Here is a 25,498-nt window from a genome sequence, read left to right on the forward strand (position 1 = left end):
TATTTTTCACTGCATTATGAGGAAGTTTGAAAGCCCCAAATGAGATTATATAAGGCCATATAGTTTGAACACTTTTCTACTCTTTTCGAAAATGGGCCCAAGGAGTCTAATTTTAGCACTTAAAACAAATGCAGAGGATCTGAGCTAAATAAAATCAGAAGGAAATCTCCAGAAAGCTGATGGCGTAGCTAAAATATAAAACTACTTCTCCTTCCCATGCCCCACCCCTAACTTCTCCCAAAGCAGAAAATGTGGGAAGGATTAGGAGAGTATTGGGGTTGGGAAGATGGGAAGTTTGTAGTGTGTTGGGATTCCCCTAATAAGGATGCTGATGGTGATGAGCTGTAATGGGGAGGCCGCACTGTGATGAGATATAGAATAGGCATTAAGCTGGAGGAATAAAAGGCAGTAAATACAAGACTCAGGGTGCAGAGAGGATGAAATTTTCCACACACACAAGCCTAATTCACTAAAAAAAACAAAACAAAACAAAAAAAAACACAAAAAAAACAACAGAGTTCTTTAGAAAAACAGCTGATATGTCCCTGGCATGAAACACATAAGCTAAACCTGGTATATCTCAACAGAATCAGTATATGTAAAAGAATAGGGAATCAACTTGAAGAAGTGTCTACTACCAAAGACAGACAAGTTGGATATCAAGAAAAAAAATGTCTGAGACGGATTGCTCAGTTTATGATGATAATTTAAGAAAGCAACAATAATTTCTCATTGCTCATCTTTGGAGGATGAGGAAAACCAAAGCAATACTTTGAAAACTGGTAAATAAAGAGACAGATTCACATATTATTCCTTCCTTTCCCATATACGTTAAACTCAGGTAAACCAAAAGGCTGATGAAAAAAAATAAATAAATAAAAATGAAAAGGTGCTCTTAATATAAGGAAGTCCTGCTAACAAATGAAAAGAGAAAGACCTGCTAAGGCTTAATTATATCATTGTTAGTGGATATAATGATGGAAGTCTATAGAGTAGAAGCAATTATTTTAATGCTTACTTTACATTTTGCTATGAGTGTTTCCTTCACTTTTTAATAGGAAACTTAGCAGATGTTTATTTGTTTTTTTCCAAAATAAATCAGATGCCAAGTGTGTTAAGCAGTCTAATTAACCAGTAAATAGTGTAGGAGATTTAGTCAAACATCAACTGGGAAGAGCAAGATTATCTCAAAGAGAAGGTGAAACTCTTGGAGAGCAGGTGGAAGAGATATGGTTTGATGCTTTAGTAGGAGGCATGCAGCTCTTGGGTTTTTCCTCCCTTTCTGCTCCTCCTGTTCATGACACCTCAGAAAATGAGCAGCACTAACATTAAGGGAATAGGGAAGACAGCAAATCTTCGCTGAAGAGAGAGCCAATCTGAGTTGGCAGAGAACGTTCTTGGAAGAGGGTCTCCAAAGGGCAACTGAGGCAGATTGTGACACAGCCCTGCAAACCTCGGAGTCAGGTATAAGAAAGATGAATATAAGAGAATAATTGCTTGTTTTTACAACTGGGCACCTTTAGAAATCACTGTACTTTTTAAAAAAATGCTATGAAATTATCTAATGTTGGCTAAAATTGCTTTTGAAAGGTCATTTGAATGAAGAAGTCATCTCTATATGAAAAGCAGAGAAATTTGAGAATTATCTGCACATAACCCATTAAACTATTTGCAGTGGGGAGATTTTTAGTTCCAGCATTGCTTAATTAATTAAAAGCTGTCCAGGCTCAAATTTCTCATCTATTAAAGAAGAGTAATAATATTTCTTCTTCCTTCATAAGTTTTTGGTAATAATTTCAAAAAGAAATGTAAGAAAATTTTATTAATCATGAAGAATTACATGTGGTTTTGAAATGATTAATAGAACATTTGTTGAATATATGAATACATACTGAGCATCAATGAGAGCTGTCTCTAGCTTCTGGCTAGGGAGTGCTTAATCATAGCGTGTAACTGATACTTCTTGTCAGCATAACAAAGTTATGTGAATAAGCACATTAAATTCCATAACTATATAATTAGATCCCATGGAGTCGTTACTTTATTTATATGTTGTCATATTTTATATGCAGACAGACAAACATGGTAGTATAAAATTGTTATATTTTTAAGACTGACAACAGGAAAAATGCAAGTTTTCTAGTAATAAACCTAAGCACATCACTGACCTGCAAGTGATAATGCAAGAGACCGACTTAATAGTGAATCTGTACCACACCACTGCTCACAAGCCACATGAACCCGAGTCTTTCCAGGCCTGTCACCACATCTGTAAGCATGAATATTAATAATGTCCACAGAAAACATCCAAAACATGTTAACTATTATGATTATTGTTTTAAAAGTTTTACATTGGACTTCTTCTAATTAAACCGGATACTTAATTAGTAGTTAAAACCAAAGCAGTGTTTCCTTTTATATGTGTTAAGTGAAGTAGTTACCATGGGAATGGTGAAGACAACAGGAAAAGCGGAGATGAAAGTTGGAGCTTACCCTGAATTTTCAACTAGAATATTTCTTGAAGAAATAAAGTTTCTTTAAGATTTGCCCATGTGTGTACGTAATTTCTTTGGCTGATTTTTGTTCTTTCTTTAGAGTAGCCAATGCATGCAAACTCATCCATTCAGGCACCTGTTGGTGCTCGGAGGCTTTCCCAGGGCAGTAGTACTGCCTGAAAGGCACTTCCTGCTCGTCTCTGCCCCCCCCCCCCCCCCCCCCCCCCCCGCCCCACACACACACCGCCACAGTGTTTCCTATACCACAAATCCTTCCCAACAATTTCAACCTCTGATGACCCTGAGAGCCTGAGCCCCAGCATCTTATAGGGCCATATTAATCTCTGACACCATCATATTGCTGAATGTTAGACAACTTTTTCTTTCTCAACAAGAGCAGGTACTTCTCAGCCATCTCAGTATTTTCCACAGCATCCAGCCAGCACACAGATAGCAAATATTTGCTGAATGAAACAAACATGAAACCAGTAGAGGATAAGTCCCAGGATTTGAAGAAGATTTGAAACATCATACAGATCAATCCCTTACCCAAATGCTTCTATTTTCCCACATCCCCCTCAGAGATGACCTCAGCTTGAATAACTCCTGGAAGAAGGAACTTACTACCACACAAGACATCTACTTTCAAGAAACTTTAAACACTAGGAAGTTGTTTCGTGTGTGGAATACTAGAAATCTAGTATTACTGCAAACTTCTTGGTTTTCACTGCAGTCCCCTTTAGCACTGCTCATTAGTGATAAATACTACTACTAATAATATTTCTTTCTATTGATACCACAGGATAAGACAAGAAAAACAAATGCTTAGTCTGCATACTCTAGGCAATGTACTGGAAGAAGATGACTATGTGATTGAAAAAAATTATGTTATCTAGAAAAGAACTTCATGAGATTAATGTTAAAAACAGCTAATTAAAATTTAAAATATTTTTGAAATTCAAAAAAGTAATTGAGGAAAGAAAAGTTGAAAAGTTAATATTTCAGTTACTAATTCAGTTAAATATGGAAATTTAGTGATTATTAAAATTATTAAAAATATTTGAGGATATAAGGAAGTTTAGGGGTAGGTGCATTTGTCTTTTAAATATAGGTTAAAAGTTTCTTAATTCTAAAAAAAAAAACCTATTATATATGAAAATAGAATTGGCCTTTGAATTGGTTACAGGAATATATTCTTAAAGAAATGTCTTAAGATGTCTTTCTCAATAGATTTGAGATCTGTAGTCTTTGATGGTAAAATATAATGATAACCATTGTTATTACTTAGGTTATGTAGCTGCAGATCTAGCATGAGCTAGGAAATAGGGAAGAAAGTCACATTTTTTGTTGTTGAGCAAAGAAAAGCATTTAGAAAAGTGTGTAATTAAATTCAAATCTTTGCTGAAAAATCATAACCATTACTTAGAAGAAAGGAAAAAACAACAACATAATACTTGCTAAGTGCAGCAGTAGACATAGAAATTCAGTAGTGAGAAACTCCAGGAATAAAATAAATAAGTAGAAGTGAAGAGAAATAACTTTAAGATAGACATATAAAAAAGGAAAATTTGAAACAACAGACTTAGCAATTTAATACTATTTTGCTAGAAACAATATAAGCTATCTATATTGAAATGATAGAATGGAGAGAAAGCCTGGATAGTCAACAGTAAACAATAAGATATTCTTTTTGACTTGCAAATGTACTCTCTGAAAGTTCTTTTCTGTCACTTGATAACTATTAGAGTTATTCTTGCTGACAAGAGAAGTTGAATGTTATCCAGCAATCTTTGAAATACAACTCGAAAATGAAACAAAACATAAAAGAGAAAAGGGAAAAGACAGGAATTTAGTTTTAAATGTAACATCATTGCATGTAATGCATACCTAATAATAAAAAAAAAGATAATATAACATAAAGCAAAATTATTTTTGGTACAATGTATTTTTCTTGGATAATTTATCAGTGTTGGTTTGACTCTATATAACCCAGAAAGCTTGCTGGGATTTCATTGTTTTTTTTCAGTGTGCTTACTTTGATAATGTATCCTGGGTCCCCATTTTGGATTAGCTAACAGTTAAAGAGGTTTGGTATCCCCATAAGAGGTTGGGAATGCAGAACTATTAATCTTTCAATAGCCTTAGAAGGTCAATAAAGCTGGGGTGAGGCATGGGTTACACCAAAGCAAAGATTAATGTGAGCGGACCACTCTCTGTCATTCTTCTTGTCTGAAAGGAGATGCATTACCTTCCCCCCACCCTTTGCCCCCCGCCTCTTTTAAAAAAATAAGTAGGCTGGCCCTGTCCTCTGGATCCCACCAGAATGAAAGCTCCAGGAATGCTGAAACTATGCATGGCCTACCTCCACCACATAGTAGGTGCTGAATCAATATTTGTTGACAGAATGAATATATCATGTTTGTCATGTAACAGACCAATGATAAGCATGAGAACAATGACCTTGTTGACTTGGGAGACCTTTAGTCCAGGGCAACCCAAAAGCTCTTGTGGAAAGCTTTTGGGTTAGGTTTAAAAGGCCTAGGTCAGGCAGAAGCGCACTTGGAGCAGGCAGAATAAGGGTCAGTGGAAGACTGTCTGGGGAGAGCAGCCCAGGCCTGTGGGAGTGACAGAGACGCTTGTGAAGAGCACAGAGTGAGCCATAGGTTGTCAGTGACCTTGTAGGCCCCAAACAGCAATGTCAGTAATTGAGGGTTTACAGTCCTCCTTAATTAAAAGTTATTTGACAACTTGAGAAGAAAAACCAAAGGATGTCCTCTAGAGAGTATTTCTTGGACCCTCGGGGGTATTCAAGTCAAAAGAAATGCATGACAATCCAGAAAGAAACCTGGGTCCTTTTTACACCTGCCCCCTGAAATGGGATCACGCTGGTAAAATTCACGATGGAGACCACAAATAAAGCTAAGTGCTTTACTCGTCCATTTCATTTATTACATCATCCCTTCTGTGCCCGCAGCCCAAGACAAAGACTGGTTCTGACCTCCATGGCTTGAACGGTCCAGGTTGATTTCTGTTCCTTGTCTTCCTCTGAACCCTCAATATACACTTTCCCAAGGAGGAAAAATTTCAACAGAAAAGTGTTGAAAGGTGAGTGGAAAGATGGGTTGGAAGCTCTTAATTGATAAATTATTATAGAAACAAAGAAAAGCATAAGGGGACCCCCCCAAAAAAAACACCTAAACAAAAAGGAAGATAACAAGGACAAGAGGTAGGGCAGAAACCTAAACCAGCAAATTAAAGACTTTAAACTTTCTGCTATAACTTTCTCATTATTCCCTATAACTTGATTTAGACAACTTAGGTATAGAAGTCAATTAGATGGGTATAGACTAACAGGTCAAACTTCCTAATAATGATTCCACAAGCGGAAAAGTCACCCTGAGAGGAGGAGGAGAGCTGAATCCTCTTTTAAAAAGAGATGATTTTTATCCTAAGAAATGCCAACTGGTATGAGCATCCATAAGTCACCAGGAATGACACAGATGTTTTATATTCATTTTCACTACCTTTGATGGTGAGTATTATCATGTGCCTAACAGATGACAAAACTAGGGGGTTAAGTAACTTGCTCAAGGTCACAAAGGATAGAAGAGGTAAAGCTGAAATTCTAACCTAATCTCTCACTCTTAAGTTTGAGTTTTTCCCACAGCACTGCCCATAACATATATTTGTTCAGTAATAGAAGAGTGACAATATTAGATTTCTCTTCAGGGAACTATTTTCCAAGACTGTATTTTCCATTGAGCTGTGTCTGAATTATTGATTCGTTTATAATTGCTATCCCTTACCATAAAGATTTATGTTCAGTTTGGGGAATAAGAAGTCTGTTGGAATGATAGTTTTCTTCATGACAACTACATCATATATAAATTAAAATAAACACAACTTCATAACGACCTGGCCAGGTGTTGCTAAGTATTATAATAACACATTCAACATCTGTGAGAATCTTGACAAAAATTACAAATGATATGCCAGGCAAGCTGTTGTTTCTAAATTAATGCATCCTACAAAAAAAGTTTCAAAACTCTCAGTATTCTATACTGAAAACATGTACAAACATGAGAAGAGAGGAGACCAAGTAGCTGGAATATGAGTAGAGCAACAGGAAGCAGATTAGGGAGTAGTCCTCTTGAAGGAGGGCATTTTCCAGGTATCAGGTAACATCAAATTTTACAATTTCAGCCTGGCCAGCATAGCTCAGTGGTTGAGCCTCAACCCAGGAACCAGGAGGCTACAGATTTGATCCCCAGTGTGAGGTGTGCAGGAGGCAGCCCATTAATGTTTCTCTCTTATCTCATCAATGTTTCTGTCTCTCCCTCTCCCTTCCTCTCTCTCTGAAAATAAGTAAAATAGTTAAAAAACAATTTTGCAGTTTCTCAGCAGCCTCCATAAAGTTCTACAGAACACATCTCTATTTATCCAGTTAAAGAAGGAGTGAGGCATGTGTTTTTCCTTGCTAACATTTATAATTCACACAGGGTGAGGGATCACAGTCAGCCCTCCCTAGCAGAGCAGTTACCTCAATAACATGCTGTTTCTCTGGTTACGGTGAATAATCCTTTTTGCTGTCTTTTTTTTTTTTTTTTTTGAGAAAAATTATTCATGTGTTATTGGCATGGAACTGGGGAAAAAGAGATGAGCTGAGCGAGCTTTCAGTAATTTGTTTAAATTTTATAATCAAATAGCAATTATATGACAATCTCATAAACTATCGACCTTTTCCTCTCATCCTCTATGGGGATCCAACATTTTGAACAGCAGAATCAAAACAGGCACAGAGACATTCACCACAAACCCTCTGAAGGCTGCAAACCCTGGAAAAGAAGGAGGAGAGACCAGATGGGACAAAGAGCCTTGAAGGACTGAGGAAAATCGTGATGAGGCTCTCATCACCACAGAGGGAAGTCCCACAGTGTTCACTTCTGGTTCTTCTCGCCTGGACTGGATCAGGTGTTCTCGCCTTTGGCCAACATAACGTCACTGAGGCAAGTTTTACAAAACTGCTGCCTGGGCCTTATCTCCTAGACATTCTGATTCATGAGAGAAGCTCAGGCAAACTCCCCAAGTGATTCTAAGGTGCACTGATCTAAATAATCGAGAGACATGAATAAATGCAAAGCATATTGGCAAGGTTTCAACATACTTTTTGCCTCACCAGAAGAAAAGGAAGCCTACAATCTCAAAACACGAGACCAAGACTATCACTAACAATAAACAATAACAATGAACAGTGGCACCAATAACAAAACAAAAACCCCTTCCAAGACCTACAAAAGGAAAGGAGAGAGAAGAATTTTGTGTGAAACTTTTCTCCACCCCCCTCCTGTAGGAAAGCAACATTTTTCAGTAGAATATTCTGTGCTAACCATTAAACTGGATGCCCATAAAGAAGTATGAAGTCAAACATCAATCCCACACTTTTCAAATGAGGAAACTGAGCCTCAGAAAGGTCAAGGCCAACAAACAAAGACAGAACTTGATCCCAGATCTGTCTCAAGTGCATAGATTTCTCTTCTCCATGTCTTCTGGTACGTTTCTCTGTACTGGCTAACTTAACAGGTGCTGGGACAGAGTGTAATTTCAAGGAACATTTTCCACTGTGGGATCTTGAAGGTTTCATGCTAAGAAACATAATCCACAGCTCTCCTGGCTATTAGCAAGCTAACATTGCATTGAACAGGTAAAGGGAAGAAAATAAAGTTGAAGGGGCAGATAGAGGGCTAATGGTAAAGGATCTTAAATGCCAAGTAAAGAGTCTGGAATGAATGACTGTACTAATTAATGAACAAATCTACATTTACTATTCTCAAAAACATAAACTCTGAAAAGAAATTAGGGTTATTTTTAAGTCAAGCCTTTTTAATGTTATGTTTACATTATAGTTTCAGTAGAGTTTTCCAAAGGATGAATTTAGCAGCTGATAAAATACAACACTCCTACTCAGGGCAGCTGGGCAGCCTGACATTCAGGAGTGGAGTTGAGTAGTAGCATATGTCACCATTAACAATAAAAACTTAACAGGTCATTAGTTTCCCTCAAGGTAAAGAGCATATTCTCAAATATAAATGGACAAATAAAATATTAGAACAGAGAAAAAAATAACCATTTGGACACTATAAAGACAGATATCTGGCTAAAACTTTGAACAAATATAAACCTAAATAAAATACAAAAACTAGTTCATTTTTTCTTTATATCTCCAACAGAATGATTTTATACCTTTTATATTTTTATAAAACAAAATGTTTTTTTTTTCCACCTTAACTGGACACTAAAAATTAGGTTAATTTAAAATGTTGCATACAAATATTTGTCTTTTCCTTTATTCAATATATCTACACACAGACATTTCCAATGCTTTTAAAAAAAATTAAAGCATTAAGATGTTTGGCATTTGGAATATCAGCATGTGATATGACATTAAATTAAGCAAATCAACTCAATGTAATAATTTTAGTTATATTTATTAATCAAATACTTAATTATCCTGATATTTTCATTGTATAGATCTTTTAGCCATAGGTTTTAATCCTACATGTAATCATACATCATGTGTACATGTATGTGTGATTACATATAGCAATCAATTGATATACTATTTTACTCTTGTATAGTTTCACAGTTTCTTGCCTTTTTCACTGTTATGATCAGAATTAGCCCAAATAAAGATAAAAGTCTCTAGGAAATATTGCTCTTGATGTCTCTTTAAAACCTTTCAAAGACTTTGTAACTTTTTATTCTTGAAAAGGATTAGAACAATGGCCCATTACATACCATAATCGGTGATTTTACAGGACACCAAATACAGCTCTTTCAGGTTTTGTCCTTCCTTAGCGATGACCTCCACACACCTGGAACACACACAAAAAGTGGTGAGATGCACTAATGTATTTCAAGTTAAATTAGGAGAGTTTGGTCAGGACCGTAACAGGAAGAGGTCAGCTTTTGATGAATGCCATAGCTCTCTTCTTTCAACAATCCTCTTTCAAGGTGTTTCAGGAAAAGGTATTATATTCCAGCTTTAAACTCAAGTGCTCTAATACCTAAATGACTTTAATTAAGTACATTTATGACTAGTGCATCTTTTACAACCAAGTGATGAAAAAGGAGATATTCCTATAAGAATAATGTTACATTTGGTCATAAAAGGCTAGTAAATATTTTCTATATAATGAATATATCGTTAATATTATAAAATAATATAAAAATGATTATAATGAAGTGTAGACTGTATATTAGATGGATGGTGATTATAAGTGGATGACAATATTGCTTATAGTTCAATTATGAATATGGGGCTTGGATAACTGAAACACACATTGTTTTGGGAAATTTTATTTAACATAAAATTTAACATAAAATTTGCCTTAAAAATCTATAACATTGATTACAGAAAGAAAAATCTTTGCACACATAAGAGCTTTAAGATCTTTTCATTTAAAGTGGTTTCTACTTAATATTTTAATGAATTATTGCATAGACACAGGTCATTTCAATAATACTAATATAGATATGTAAGATTTATAGTCTTTCTGGTTTAAGTTAAAAGGTTTTGAATGGTACACTCTGCTCTAATAGCCTTAGCGGGATATGTAGTGCAGAACTGAATGAACTTTTAAAATAATGATTAACAACACTATCCATTTTGTGGCTCAGTTCCCTATAATATCAGAAAAACCTGAACCATCACAGTGACACACAGGCACATGCAGCCTTCAGTACAGTCTCTGTTTTAATCTTTATAAATAGCAGGTAAGTAAAAGGGTAAAAGCAAAAAGAGTCATTAACCTTTTCTAGGAAGGAAGGATCAAGTAATTTGATACCTATGTGTATAATCCATCAAAAATTTACTGAGCAGCCATCTCTGTCTTTCAGATATTTTATTTGCTGTCTGGCTTATTTTCAGGTATCTCATAAAATGTCAGGAAATTGCATGCAATTTTGCTTCCCAAAAATTCATTATTGAAGGTTAAATTCATTATAAAAAAGGCATATTTTTCTTTAAAATGTATTTTTATAAAATATTATCTTAATGGAATGATAAACATTTCAGAGTTCCTCAGAATAACTGGATAAACATTCTTTTTGGAGTATTTTTTAAAAATATGATAAAAATTGATAAGGATTTCCATAGCAATAAAAGAAAACTTAAAGCTTTAATAAAATATAATTATGATTGATACAGTTTATTATGAAGAGAAATTTAAAAACCTAATTACAAAAAACTGAAATAAAAATAAAAACCTAGTTCCACATTTGGCTTTAATGTAGCATTTTAATAAAATCAGAAAAAGGGAAGGATAAAAGGAAAAAGGAAACATTACTGACAATAACCACAATTTCTATATAACTTTAAAAACTAATTTCCACATGCTAAGAATAAAAAATATAGGCCCTAGATGATTGTAAAATTTTTAGTTAAAACAAAAGCCTGACTAATTTCTATTATTTCAAAGAAACATATTTCACAGTCCTCCATTACCAACAAAAAATGTTAGTAAAATCAATATTTTGTACGGCCAAAATAAAAGAAATTAGTGCAGAAATAATCATCATATCATTTATTTTGTTCTCATTCTCTTTTCAAGTAGTTCAAAATGCCCAAATTTATATATTATTATGAAAAAAACAAACAAATGCAATATCCTATTTATGTTCCTGCTACTTGATTCTATATTAGATATGCTACAAGCACATGTAAACATTAAAGATACACAGGGCAGACTATCAACAGCAAATAAGACAAATTGATTTTACTGCACAAGTCAGATCAAATGCTATTTCATAGGCAACAGGAACCCGTATTCATGTAACACAAGATGATCAATCACTGGATGGAAACTGTCCTAAAGCTGATGAAAGGCCATGAGCATCGAGTTTCCTTTCTACACAGCAGAGAAAAGTGATTATGAGTAGATACTGCAAATATATTAAGCTTACTCAAGGGGCAATAACTGAGAGATAAGATTAGAAGCAAGCAGTAAGTACCTTTTAGAAAGAAGAAAGAAAAAGAAGAAAACTATAAGATCTTTTGCTTTTACAAAGGACCACCTAGGATTTTTGCTCTGTTTTTGACAGTTCAGTTACACGGTTTTCCAAATACTTTTAATTACAGTATGCTGGAAGTTATGTACAACACAAAACTACTCTTCAAACAAGAACTCATGAAATATTATTTCTTGGAAGATTTATAGAAAACTTTAATGTTTTGAACTTGAATATCATCATTTACTGATACGATATTTGAGGAGAGGAACTCCAAGTTCTGGGAATCTGGATTGAAATTGTTAACATAATAATAAAACACAAAATTGAGAGATTCAAATTGGTAGGTAAAAGAGCCGTTGTTTCCAGAGTTGAAAATGGAACTAGTCTGCATTATCCTATTATGACACATTGGTGTATAAATGGAACCCCAAGTCAGGACTCTGGCTGTTGCCTGAAGTGCTGTGATCACACTAGGCCTCGTGTCCAGGCAGCCTGTGCCTACAGCAAGTCATGATGGCACATGATGGGGGTGGTGATGGGGGGAGAGAAGAGCTGAAGGAGAGTCTATTCTTAAATATACTCACAGAAATACCCTAACATAACACAAGTCCGTGTACCACATTCACTCTAAATAATTCTACTCAGTTTTAAAAGAATGTTGGCTCTAGCCAGGGCCTTCAGTGAGTTAACATCAGAGCATTTCCCAGTTCACTGTACATATGGTCTGTAGGCAACAAACAAGGTGGAAAAGCTTAGCAACTATTTAAACTAAAGCTTACTGATCGTTTAAGCTTAAAATGATTTAAACTATAGGTGTTCATGTATGTTGTTAAAGGAGTGTTTTAAAAATGGCAGCAACAAGAGAGAGAAATATTTACAAGGTGATGACCTATAAGAAGGAGAGTGAGAGAACCAAAGACCACATTTCAAATGTTTGCTTCTCTATTCCCTCTCCTATTCAAGGATACCACTTAGGAAAACATTCATTCGTCTCCGTGATAAACCATAGCTAGTCACTGGGGCAAGCAATGAGTCCCTAAACTCATATTCCAGAATTCTAATATTTCCCATTATTACCCCCAACCCCTTTTCCCACCATCCCTAAGAGCAAACCTCAGAAGACCATATGGCCAATATGGGTCAGAACATTAAGGATTACCCATTTCATGCACGACAATCAAAGGAATCAAAAAATTTGGGAAAGAAGTATATCCTTAAGGAGAGTGACAACCTATATTATTATTAAAGAGAAATTCATAAGAAAAAACTGGAATAGGGGAACAATGAGGAAGAATAGCAAATACTGTTACAGTGGCCCATGAACATCAAACACAAACCCAGTAAACCATGTTCCTGAGTTCTGAGAAACAAAGGGAGACATCTTAATGAGAGGCAATAAAGAATCCGAAGACATGCATCCCAGCCTCACCTTCGTGAAACCACAGAATCACCGCCTGCCTTCCAGGAAGCCCGCATCAGCAAGCTCTATAAAACAGGGGCCTGTGTGAAGAATTCCTCTAGGCCAAATGTCCTCGGTGCATTTAAACATATTTTAGTTTATTCTGAACTGCCACCCCTCAGATTATTTTCCTACTTTTATGTTTTGGCAGGGTTGTGAAGAGAATAAAAAAAAAAATTGCACCCATTGTAAATCCCTGAGTAACAGCTGTTGAGTACACACATATAAACTCCGTTAGAATACTGAAAAGGGACAGAAAACCTGTTCCAAAGTATCCAGAATCTTCTTTATAATAACATAATTTTATGCTCACTTGCTTTGATAATGTTTTAAAATGTACCTGAAATATTTGATGAAATTTGAAAAGCCAGAAAAAACTTTCTTTTATGAGCCAAACAGGGTTATTTTTTTTTGTGTGTTTTGTTTTTAAAGAAGAGAAGGCATTTCTTAGTTTCAGTGGAGGGAAAATCTGTCTCCTTAGCAATAGATTCCTAATCACCTGATTTATGTGAAGGGTAAAGGTTAATGAATTAAGCTGTGTAAGCTTCAAAAGTATCAAAGGAATTCAAAAGAGCCTTGAATTATGGAAAACAATGGCCCATCCTACATACATACCAATTTTATGGGTTTGTGTTTTGGTTGTTTTTTTTTTTTTGTCTCCTGCTTAAAAGCAGGAACATGGCATTAGTGACAATTGAAAAGAACTAATGAGGAAATATGACTACATTGCTTGCAAGAGGAGTGTCCTAGGAGACCTTGTTACTGTTTGTGATGTGCTTCAAGCCCAAAAGAAGCTAATTGGAGCTGCCAGACACTGGTTTGCAGATCTCACTTTAAAGGACAGGCTCAATCACCTTAGAGGTGTGAAAAGAAATGCCCATTAGAGATGCATTAGTATGTGGCTTGCTGAATTTCTAAATAAACTTTAAGATGTTCTTCCCCCAAGTCACTTTTATATTTGAATAATTGATCTATCTTCAAGCAAAGAGGGGAAAAATATACGACAAGACAAAACAACCCCACCGATTTTAAACAAAAAGTATAAAGAGTGCTATAAAGTAATTGGCAAATAAGTGCAACGGGGAGCTTCATATGTTTAAGGTTGAATAAACGGGTAGATCAAACCTTAAAACTCCTGAAACACAAACACATCATAAAAGTGATCTAAATCTGGGGGTTTTTGAAATGGAGCTTCATTTTCATCATTTCTTGAAACTAAACAAGCCAACAAGCCACCCCACATCACATAGATTGTAAATGGGTAAAGGTATAAGAAGTTGTAACACACACACACACACACACACACAGAGAGAGAGAGAGAGAAAGAGAGAGAGAGAGAGAGAGAGAGAGAGAGAGAGAGAGAGAGAGAGAGAGAGAGAGAGAGAAATAAAAAGGGTCCAGAAGATCTAAAGAGAGTAACAAGGGAGCAAATTCGGTCCAATTCAGTGCTGTGTAAGCTCCTCCTGACTAACTCATATGGGGTCATTTAAATGATAGAAGGTCACCAAAACACAATTTGGCATTTTACAAAAAGATTAATGATATCTGGTTGATTTTTCTAAAGCCTCAAGTCAAGTTTTACTGGAGAATGATCCAATCCCAGTACAGCAAATGAATGGGAATGATTTACAGGTATGCCTACTTTCAGAAAACACATACTATATAAAGGATTTCTATGTACAGAAATAAATAAATAAATCACCAGGAAAATATATATAAGATGAATCAACACAAGAATCTATATATAGTACATTTCCCTTATTACACAGATATACAGATTCATTTATGAGCATTCTATTTATAGGTACTTTTTCTAGTAACACATCCACCTTACCTTTACAGAAATAGCATGCAATGCTTATTTTTAATCTTGATCTTAAATAACTGCACATACTGACACATGAAAGACTCCTTCGGGAAAGTGACACGTGGCATCAAAGTGATACACTGAGTGCTCTTTGTGTTATGGTACACTTTCTTGTAAATATGATTCTATCCCACTAACACAGTCCCAAATATATACTCAAGTCAATTTTTCATGTAAACTTCTAAAGATATCCTCATAGAACATCATAGAAATGTTGCCTGCCGGAGAGATTTTTTTTTTAAAGGTTGACTTGCAATTAAAATGCTAAGTTATCTACTTGAAGCATGTTCTTAATATACCAGGGGGCAAAGGCTGGGAGGCACATGCAGAATGTCACCAGCTCCACAGTTAACAATTATCTTGGGACACTCATTTAGTTCTAACTTACAAAGTGTTATTCTCTGGAAAGCCAGGACCTGATTAGTGAACCTAAGATTAATTTAGGCATCTGCTGTGTAAAAAGTAGAGAACTGATGTCCATTTTGTAGCATGGAGATACTGTAAGGTTACAAAAATGAGAATAGTATTTTAGTTTTAATGAGGTACATCATATTGAGTGGCCTATAAACTTAAATGTTATTTAAACTTAAGTTTTATGATTTGCACCTTTATCAGGAGCGGTGTCCCAGCCCTGAAGGAGGCACAGCAGATACTGCCATTCGGTGATTCTTTCTGGACCACCCTCTCCCTGAGCAACTCTAACACAGGGCAGGTTTTCTAACAGGAGAGTAAGTAGGAGTCAGCACTGAAAAGGGATGAATTCAACAACAAAGTCATATTTTTAAATATATAAGATATACCCCAAAATGTGTACACACTTTGAATAGAATTATAAAGGCAGTGTTTATTAAAATACATTTCATTTTCATTTAACAGCTATCAGCTGTTAAAATGTATATACATTTTGGGGGGACACTGTCTTTAGAAATGACTATCACAAACTAGCTCTTATGAAAATATTTTATTTCTTTATTTATATAACAAAACATGTTTTAATTTACTTTGTTACTTAGAGTATTTTAAAATGTTTTTCAAATAGAATAAAGCTTGTAATATTTTTAAAATGTATATTTTCTTTATGCTACTAAGAAACAAGATGTTTTAAGTTCTTTTCAAAGAGGAGAAAAGAAGATCAAACAAACATTTTTGTTATAAACTTGGCTCTGGCTTTAATATTTCAGAAATTTTGTCCAAAAGTCTTATTTTTAATTTTAGCTATTGTTCCACCCTTTCACCACAATTGTACTAAATATAATAATATGAGCTAATTTTTCTATGCATTCCTCAAACATGCAATAGGCAAAAGAAGAGTCTAAGCTTTTACTTATTTATTTAATTCAACCATGTTTTATTGAGTATAAACTATGTGCTAGAAATAATAAAAGATATAATCAGAAAGCCACATTGTTATTAAATGATGAAAATACACTTATAACCTTGACAGATCAAATACTATTATTTTGTTGCTATTAATGTTGATACCTAGGAGCAGAAAAATCATATCACTATTTCTATATTTACTAAAAAGCAACTAAGAACAATTATAATTTAGGATCAAAGGAAATGCTAGAAAGAAAGAGAAGGAAAAAAGGTAAAGATAAGACTTCCTGAATTTAGCAGTTCATTCATTTCTCAATAGGGAAAATATGCAATTACATTTATTTATTTATTTATTTATTTATTTATTTATTTATTTATTTAAATTACTTCAGAAAGCTCCTCCTTTATGATTTTTGGGATCCACAAATTTATTTATTTATTTTGTTGTTGCTGTTGTTAATCCTCACACCCAAAGATTTTTAAAAATATATATATTTTATTGATTTTATACAGAGAGGAAGAGAGAGTGATAGAGAGCTAGAAACATCGATGAAAAAGAATCATAGATCAGCTGCCTCCTGCATACCCCCCACTGGGGATGTGCCCGCAACCAAGGTACATGCCCCTGACCGGAATCGAACCTGGGACCTTCCAGTCCGCAGGCCAACGCTCTATCCACTGAGCCAAACCGGTTTCAGCAAGGATTTTTTTTTTTTTTTAATTGATTTTTAGGGAGAGTGGAAGAGAGAGGGAAAGACAGAGAGAAACATCTATATGAGAGAAACACATTCTGGTTGCCTCCTGCATAAGCCTGACCAATGCCTGAGCCAGGGAGTAGCCTGCAACCAAGGTATGTGCCCTTGACCAGAATCATACCCAGGACTCAGGTAGACACTCTATTCACTGAGCCAAACTGGCTAGGGCAAGGTCTATCAATTCATAGCCAATAACTAGGGAATCCAGATAGTGTGCAATGATGATACTGTTAAGACTGGTGCTATCTTATGGTATTCTGGCATATTTTAAGATAGATTGCAAAAGCAAAAATTATATTACCCTACATTTAACAAAATTTTACTGAGTGAAATTAAAAGCCTGGGCCCTTAAGACAGTAAAAGGCAAAGGCAAATTTCTGAGAGGTTCCAAACACGCCCTGCCTCCCACTTCCCTTACCCTCCTCCACCTCTACCACCCCCCTCCTCCCCCCGCCCCCCTGCTAATAATATAATAAATAAAATTCCCAAAGACCTGTTAGGCTTCCAAACAGCTAAAATAAAATTTAGGTGGAGTATCAAACACAGAATTGGTCATATCCCTGCCCATTCCAACATTCTTTACCCTCATTGTTACAAGTATTGGTAAGAGAGTCTCAATGCAGGACATCCGATATTTTAAGCTCGTCTTTAATTTAAAGTGGCTAAGAATAATATCTTAGTGGAATATAAAGGCACCAGAAGATGATATTTCAGGCGGCATCTAGGAAAGAGTTAAGTATTTCCTCACCATAAGATGCCACAAGCCAGCTTTGTGGTGACTAATTGCCTCTTTAACCCCTGTACTCAGGGAGTTGGCCTATGCTTCAATATGGGTTTTGTGGTACAGCCAGAGACTGATGTTCACCATAGACCTCCCATGACCTGCGGAGCCAAGGAGTTAACTCGGACAAGATGCTGACAAAAGGTTTCCTTCTCACTTGGGAAGGTACAGGAATTCTTTCTGGATAAGCCAAATTCTCAGAAGATTATATATAAAACACAGTAGGTAAAGACAATTTATAAAAGTCAAAAGAAGGGTTATACTTTAGCTAACAACGATTCTCAACATCCCAAAGTACTAACTCAAAATTGTGCTTAAGAAATGATATTAGCAATATATTGGTGCAATGAAGACAGCACCTAATTTGACATTGTTGGAAGCTTATAATTAGATAGGTGTAATAAGATTAAAAAAAAAAAAAAAAAAAAAAAAAAAATCAACATTCGCCATTCCAAGTGCTTCAAGTATTCATACTCAGGAAGCCTGTACTTTGTCATTTCTTTTTAGCAACTTTCTGGCCTTATCAAAAGCCAATAAAATGACTTTTACAGGTGATTTTTAAGTAGTAATTATGTAAAATGAATTAATCCTGCAACAACTGGGAAGAAAGAATAGGTGAAGGTGTCTTGTTGGTTTCTAAAAAAAAAAAAGACAGCATGAGGAAGGAGTTCTAAGTTAGGGAGGGGAAAAATAATTCAGGCAGTGGGAACAAAGTGACCCACATATTTATTCGGAAAGAAGGAATATCACATGGACTTGATGAAGGTAGGGATGCTACATAAATTTGATCTTACTGACACTGAGCTAGGTTGAACTCTGAAACAGTTTGAGGCTTAAGGATCATCCCTGCTGAATTGATAAAACCTGCTTAGAAGGCTCTGGTTCTGCCACTGCTTGCTTCCCGTTTTCTCCCATATCATTACCTATCAATGTTCATGTCAAAGGTAAAATAACATTTGCTTAAACACTTATAGGAAAGAAAGGAAGCAGATCACGTTTAGTTATTTTGGTACATTATGTTTACACAAAGAGATAAATTTTTGACTTAAAAAATAACATTTACACTTTTTTAAAAAGAAAAAAAATAGCCACATCCTATCTAATAAAGAGGAAATATGCAAAAAAATAAAAATAAAAAATAAAGAGGGAATATGCTAATTGATCCTCATACTGCCGCAAAGATGGTGGTGCCCACAGCCAATAAGGAGGGAATATGCTAATTGACTGTCACACCTTCAAAGATGGTGGTGCCCAGTGCCCTCAAGTCTTGCTGGGGCAGCAGGTGCATGGCAAGACTGGACCAACCCCCAGGCAGGCCCAGCCACTCCATGTGCCTGCCTTCGGAGCCCCCCAGCTGCCCAGGGCCTGCCCGAGGCGCAGGCAAGCCTCAGATGGTGACTGCCCAGCCGCCCAGGGCTGCCTGAGGCTCAGGTAACCAGGGCCGGCCGAGGCTTGTGCTGCCGGCAGTGGCAGCAGCAGAGGTGTGATGGGGCATCACCTTCCCCTGATCTCCGGGTCACTTCCCGCTTCTGAGGGTTCCTGGACTGTGAGAGGGAGCAGGCCAGGCTGAGGGACACCCTCCCTCCGCCCCCGCAATGCATGAATTTTCATACACCAGGCCTCTAGTATTTCTATAAATGAAAATAAGGGGCATTTACTAAGAATTATCTTATGAAAAGTATGCAGTTTACATATTTAAAGTCCCACCAGAAGATGATAGCTTATTTCAGTTAATTTTTATTTATCTGAAGGACGGACAGAGAACCAAAGTCCCTCCTAATTGCTTCTCAAATAATATTCAAATTAGTAGATGAGATTTAGAAACTCCAGAAAAAATTATTGGCAAGCTTATTCTTACCTTTCTGGCTACCAGGCCAGTTCAATGATTCATGGCATTAAAAGTCTATTTGTCTATAAAATATACTTCTAGAGGATTCTTTCTTAGCTCTTTACCTATCAATGCAGAGGTTTAGTTATCAACAATCTAATTTATGATAAAAGGAATATATAGTATATGGATGCTTGTATGTGTATACACTTATAATTCTTAACAAATACATTTTTCCCTTACCAATACCATCATTAAATCAACAAAAATATAATTGTAAATGCACCTGGTAAAGGAATTTTAGCAGCCTAGCCCCTGAATTGCCACAATCACTAAAATCCAGGGTTTTTTGCTTTGGCTAGTCATCAAGTCTGTTCCTTACAAAGGGAAAATAAAACTCTGTTCCTAGAGAGAGTGGTGGAAAGCTAATGAAACCAGTGCGTGAGACTGATAGAAACCATGGGGGGTAAGCATTACCCATTTTCTCCTCTCAAAAAGTTGCAAAAACACGACAGTAAGTACACAGGGGAAAGAAGAGAAGGCATATTTTACTAGTTTGTCAGACAGCGGGTACCTTGCAGGCAACATCATGTCTGGCAGCCTGCAGGAACAAACAACCCTCTCAACCCTGTACTTAAGCTTTACGGTATTTTAAAAGATAAGTCAAAGTGCACAGTGCATTTCTGGTATATTTCCAAATGTTCTATTGCTGATTATTATAGTTACTGATCCGTCTGCATAATCAACAAATCATGTAGCAAAATGGAGTAACAGTATTAATATTTCTGCTCCACACAAAAGAAACACACTTCTCTCAAGTACCCAACACAATAAAGGAATACTCTGGTATTCTGAGGAGGAAGCAGGACTGAGAGCTGAAGAGAAGCAGTTTATTGTTTTCAAAGTCCTTTGTGGGATAAAGACGAAAGAGTAATGCCAGGCGTTTGAAAGGGATGTCAGGAAAATGTGTGGAGCCAAGCGATCAGTGCTGTGCCTCTACAAGTTCTGAGGATGTTGTGAGTTTTGTCATGTTACTAACAGAGTTTTATTTAAAAAATGAATTTATAGCACAAATTCCTTTTATGATATTTTACTAAAAGGTAAATACATGGTCATCAGACACAATACACTTAGGCCATGTGGCAAAACATGGGGCTTTGTGAAAAATAATGGCAATTCAATGTCATGTCATATTTTGAAAAAGCTGAAAAAACTCTATAAAGGATACTAATATACGCAAGTCAGTGAATGTTCAATATACTTAGGGACACATTATTTGAAGACTTGGCTTGAATGAAGGTTGTATAAATAATATTGTAAAGAGGAAAAAGAAGAAAAACAATATGTAGACTATATAAATAATATGAATATATGTATACATTCACATATATTCATATCCTATATAATAAAAGGCTAATACACAAACTGTCCCTTCGGGAGTTTGACAGAGAGACCAAGAGTTGGATCACTGGCTATGACTTCGATAGCTTGCTATGACATGCACTGACCATCAGGGGGCAGCATGGAATATGGCAGGCGACCAGCTGCAACAGTGGCAGGGTGCTGAGGGAGCAAGGGAAGGAGGAGGCAGGAAAGCTGGGAGGTGAGGATGTGGGGAACCTGATCGGCCCTGATCACCTGTGAGGTCTAGGGACTCTACCCATGCATGGATTTCATGCACAGGGCCTCTAATATTTCATAACTACTCAGGGGCCTACATTTATTTTATTTGTTTACTTCCATCCATCCTTATTCCACTAAGAATGCCTACAATACTATAAAAGGAATATTTGAGAGAGACAAGGAAGACAGAAATATGGAAAGTAAAATAACAAAGTTAGGGATATACTCACCCTCAGGGATTCACATGATTCAATCCTAAGATGCTTCTATCAGTGGGATAAGGTATTGGAATAAGCTTTCAAGGAATCAAAAGGAAGTATAACTATTTATAAGATTCATAATATCAATCATTTTTTTTTAAATCTGATTTTCAAAAGAAGGTATAAAAATATTAGATATACCTGAGGCATTTCTAGGAAAAGGTTGAAGTTTTAAGAAAGCATCAAAATATTCTGTATTATTTAGAAAAATTCCTCTCATTTCTTAATATCACTGTGGACTTGATCCATGAGAAACTAGCCTCTCAAGAAGGGTAAAAAGTATATTGCACATGATAAATAATATAATCATAAGCAGAGATAATGCCTAGCTACATCGGATTTTTACTAAATTTTAATGTTTTATGTACAAAACCAATCAGTTATGAATAACGGGAAAATGTTTCAAATGCTCAGATTGTCAAAGTGTGTGTGTGTGTGTGTGTGTGACATATACATCCTGGGGTTGGGAATATAATTCAACTTCTCTAAGTCTTTTCTGTAAAATGGAAATTACAATATCTACTTCCAAGGATTTTGTAAAGGTTACATTTTATGATGTTTGCAAAGGTGCTTTTAGTTATTTAACAGACCCCTTTGCTAACCCCTTGTATGCCCCTAACTATATGGATACAAAGATGGATAAGACAAGTCTTTACCTAAAGGGAATTCACAATCTAGTCAAATGAACATATGCCATACTAATAAGACAAGGTTATTTATAATAGAACAGAATTTCCTAAAGTACATTTCTCAGAAAACTAGCACTTTGGGGGCTGTAATAGTTGATGTATGCTAGAAAGAAATGTATGGTCCAGTAAGTTCACAGTAAAATCTAATAAAAATTTTCCTTACTAAAAAAGAAAGAGAGAAAAGAAAGAAAGAAAGAAAGAAAGAAAGAAAGAAAGAAAGAAAGAAAGAAAGGAAGGAAGGAAGGAAGGAAGGAAGGAAGGAAGGAAGGAAGGAAGGAAGGAAGGAAGGAAGGAAGGAAGGAAGGAAGAGAAAGAGAGAAAATGTGTGAAGCACATAGGACAGTACCTGGCACAAAGTAACCAATTAAATATTAATAATTATTATTTAGGGTCTAGCCCAGAGCTGGGCATATATTTTTTTTTTTTAAATGCCTGGAGTAGGCTGAAGAAAGGCACCCAAAGATAATAGGTCCTAATCCACGGAACCTATAAATGTTACCTTATAAGGAAAAGGAACTTTGCAGATGATATTAAATTAAGGATTTGGGGATGGGAGATAATCCTAGATTACGGGGATGGGCTCTAATTACAATTCGAACTGTACTTACCGGGAGAGAGGCAGGTGGAGGTTGGACAATGAGAAGAAAAGGCAGTATTACCCCAGACACCCAGACTGGAGGGATGTGGCTACAAGCCAAGGAAGGTTCAAGCCCCCGACACTGGGAAAAAGAGAAACGGATTCTTCCCCAGAATCTCCAGAGGAAGGCTGGCACCTCAATTTAGGTCTGGTGAAACTAATTTTGAGTTCCACCCTCCTTAACTGTGAGTGAATAAATACAGTGGGGTTTGTTTTTTTGTTTGTTTGTTTTTAAGGTACCAAGTTTATGACAATTTGTTACAGTAGCCATAATTAATAAATGCCTAATAAATGTTATTAAAATAACATTGTATTTCACATATGGCACCAAAGAATATGGTTTCTAAAGGTAACAAACTAGTTTCAATTAATGTAACTGAATAAGCTAAAATGTTAAGTTGTAAAAGGGCCAAAAAAGAAAACCTTATCTATCATATCTTCAGCCTTAATTAGAATTCCAGCAGGTGTAGTCTTCTAAACTATTTTAGAATAAACACTTATTCTTCTCCAACATTTTATTATGTAATTTTTCAAGTATACAAAAAGTTGAAAAAATTGTTCAGTGAAAATCCATTATCCATTACCTAGAGTCTATAATTAACATTTTATACATCTGCTTTATCGCAGATGTACAATATCTATCTCTCTCTCTACCCATCCAGGTTAAATATCCATCAATTTATCTTACTTTTTTTATGCATTTCAGAGTAAGTGCAGACATCAATATATTTCACTCCTAAACACTTTAACATACACATCATTAACTAGTGTTCAATGCTTATAATAGTTATTTTTTAGTAAGATTTACCTACTGTGAAGTGCACAAATCTGAAATGCACTTATTTTTGACAAATGCATATATCTGTCTACTTTGAACCACTATCAAGATCTAGATTACTCTTAGTACCTCTTATAGAAGTAAAAGGTTTTAGCCCTTTAGTAGAGGACTCATGAATAAACGGGCATTTATTTAATTTTAAATGATGCAAATTCTAAGGTGTCTTATTTATTGTTTGTTTGTTTTATAATCCCTTACTTAACTCTTTAAATAAACAAATACTAATCCACATCAGGGCAGAAAAGAGGGGCTCCTAGTAAATGTTTGTTTTGCTGTTTTTTAATAAAAGTTTTGACCCCTTTGTAAGTTAATGAGTCCAAAGATTACCTGTTTTAAAATCTTGTTCAGAGTATTTCAACTATTTAAATTAATTCATAATACAATTAAAATGGTATAAATTGGGAAAACATGTTTTATGGTTTTAATAACGAGTATCATATAACCACAACTATAGCCTGTCTGAAGGTGCAATCAAATGTTACTAATACTTCTGATTTTTCAAGAAGCTAAAGTAGTAAGTGTGTGGTACTTACTAAACAACTTTTCGTATTTAGACATTTACCCAAAATTGCTGAACAAGATTAATATCCACATTAATTCAACAATTTAAAAGAATATTTAAGGAGGATTTGGTATATAATTTTTAGCTCTATTTACACCCCAAAGTAGAAAGATCAAATTTCTATTTACTACTGCTTTTCAAAGAATACACACTTCTATATTGCAAAAACAGGCCAGCAAAGTAAGTCATACCAAAAATAAACAATTATTCTATTCTTCTAAAAAGAAACCTATGGCCTCAATAAATATAATCTAAAAGCTACAAGCCTTTCTAAATTATAAACAGCTGTGTTTTGCAGTTGACCAAAGACAAAATATACAATTAAATGTACTGATATCAACTGGACATGGTAAATACCACAGCTATGAAAAATAATTTATTTATATTCTTCCTACTTAAGAAAGAATTGGCAACAAAATAAATGTTCATTTTGGCTAGTTATTAGACAATGAGATAACTTTGAACTTTGCTCTAAAAAGAAAGACAATACTTTAAAACAAATTTCTTTTCCAAAGCCAAGTTATATAAAATATTCAAAGTCACTTTTACTAAGTACCAGAAATTTAATGTTTTCCTGTTAAAAATTATCAGTCTTCATTAAAACAGCTGAATGTCAGCACTAGCATAATTCTGACTTTCATTCATACACTTTGAGGACAATACTATAATCACAGAAAGCTACCAAAATCCTGATATGTATGTTCTAATAAACTTAAGTAGAAAAAAAATTGATCTCAAAATATATTTTGTTATAGATTTGATTTAATTACAGCATCCATCTCAAAACTGTTGGAAAAACATGACAAAGCAGCAAATCAGCTAATATATATACACAGTGAATTAGTGCCTAAAGCCCCATGCCAGAATTCTTCATCATTATCAATTTTAAGATGACAAGCTTGGTTATATAAGAAATAGAAAAAATGATTAAGTATATTACATTATATATTGGGGAAACAAAATACAAAAGCTTATATTATAGTGTCTCCAAGTAAAACTTTTAAAATTATAAGAAATATTTAGGTTTAATAAAATCTTGAATTATGAATAAGCATTTAGAAGTCAGCTACTGTGTCCTCAGAAATGCAGTAGGCTACTGCCTGGAGACACCCAACATAGTTACCAATAGAAATCTCTGATCATTTGGAGTTTCAACCCTCACTAGAGAATGGGCTTATTTATATAAAATAGACACCGTGGCCAAAACCGGTTTGGCTCAGTGGATAGAGCATTGGCTTGCAGACTGAAAGGTCCCAGGTTCGACTCCGGTCAAGGGCATGACCTTGGTTGTGGGCATATCCCCAGTAGGGGATGTGCAGGAGTCAGCTGATAGATGTTTCTCTCTCACTGAGGTATCTAACTCTCTATCATTCTC

The 25,498-nt window shown here is 35.3% G+C and overlaps 1 protein-coding gene across 6 annotated transcripts in view; it reads right to left on the bottom strand.

The window, feature by feature from the left end:
• Positions 1-25,498, bottom strand: part of FBXL17 (F-box and leucine rich repeat protein 17) — a 415,427-nt gene that overhangs the window by 137,413 nt on the left and 252,516 nt on the right. For 2 of the 6 annotated variants that reach the window (XM_036410707.2, XM_036410706.2), the window contains one exon: positions 9,291-9,367. In XM_036410707.2, the coding sequence (XP_036266600.1) occupies positions 9,291-9,367 (77 nt within the window). Of the gene's footprint in view, positions 1-3,791; positions 4,304-5,428; positions 5,559-9,204; positions 9,368-25,498 lie in introns of those variants that run through there. The other 4 variants (XM_036410710.2, XM_045571826.1, XM_045571825.1 and 1 more) reach the window with 4 other exon arrangements.

Source organism: Pipistrellus kuhlii, unplaced genomic scaffold, assembly GCF_014108245.1.
Source record: "Pipistrellus kuhlii isolate mPipKuh1 unplaced genomic scaffold, mPipKuh1.p scaffold_m20_p_4, whole genome shotgun sequence".
Lineage (NCBI taxonomy): Eukaryota > Metazoa > Chordata > Mammalia > Chiroptera > Vespertilionidae > Pipistrellus > Pipistrellus kuhlii.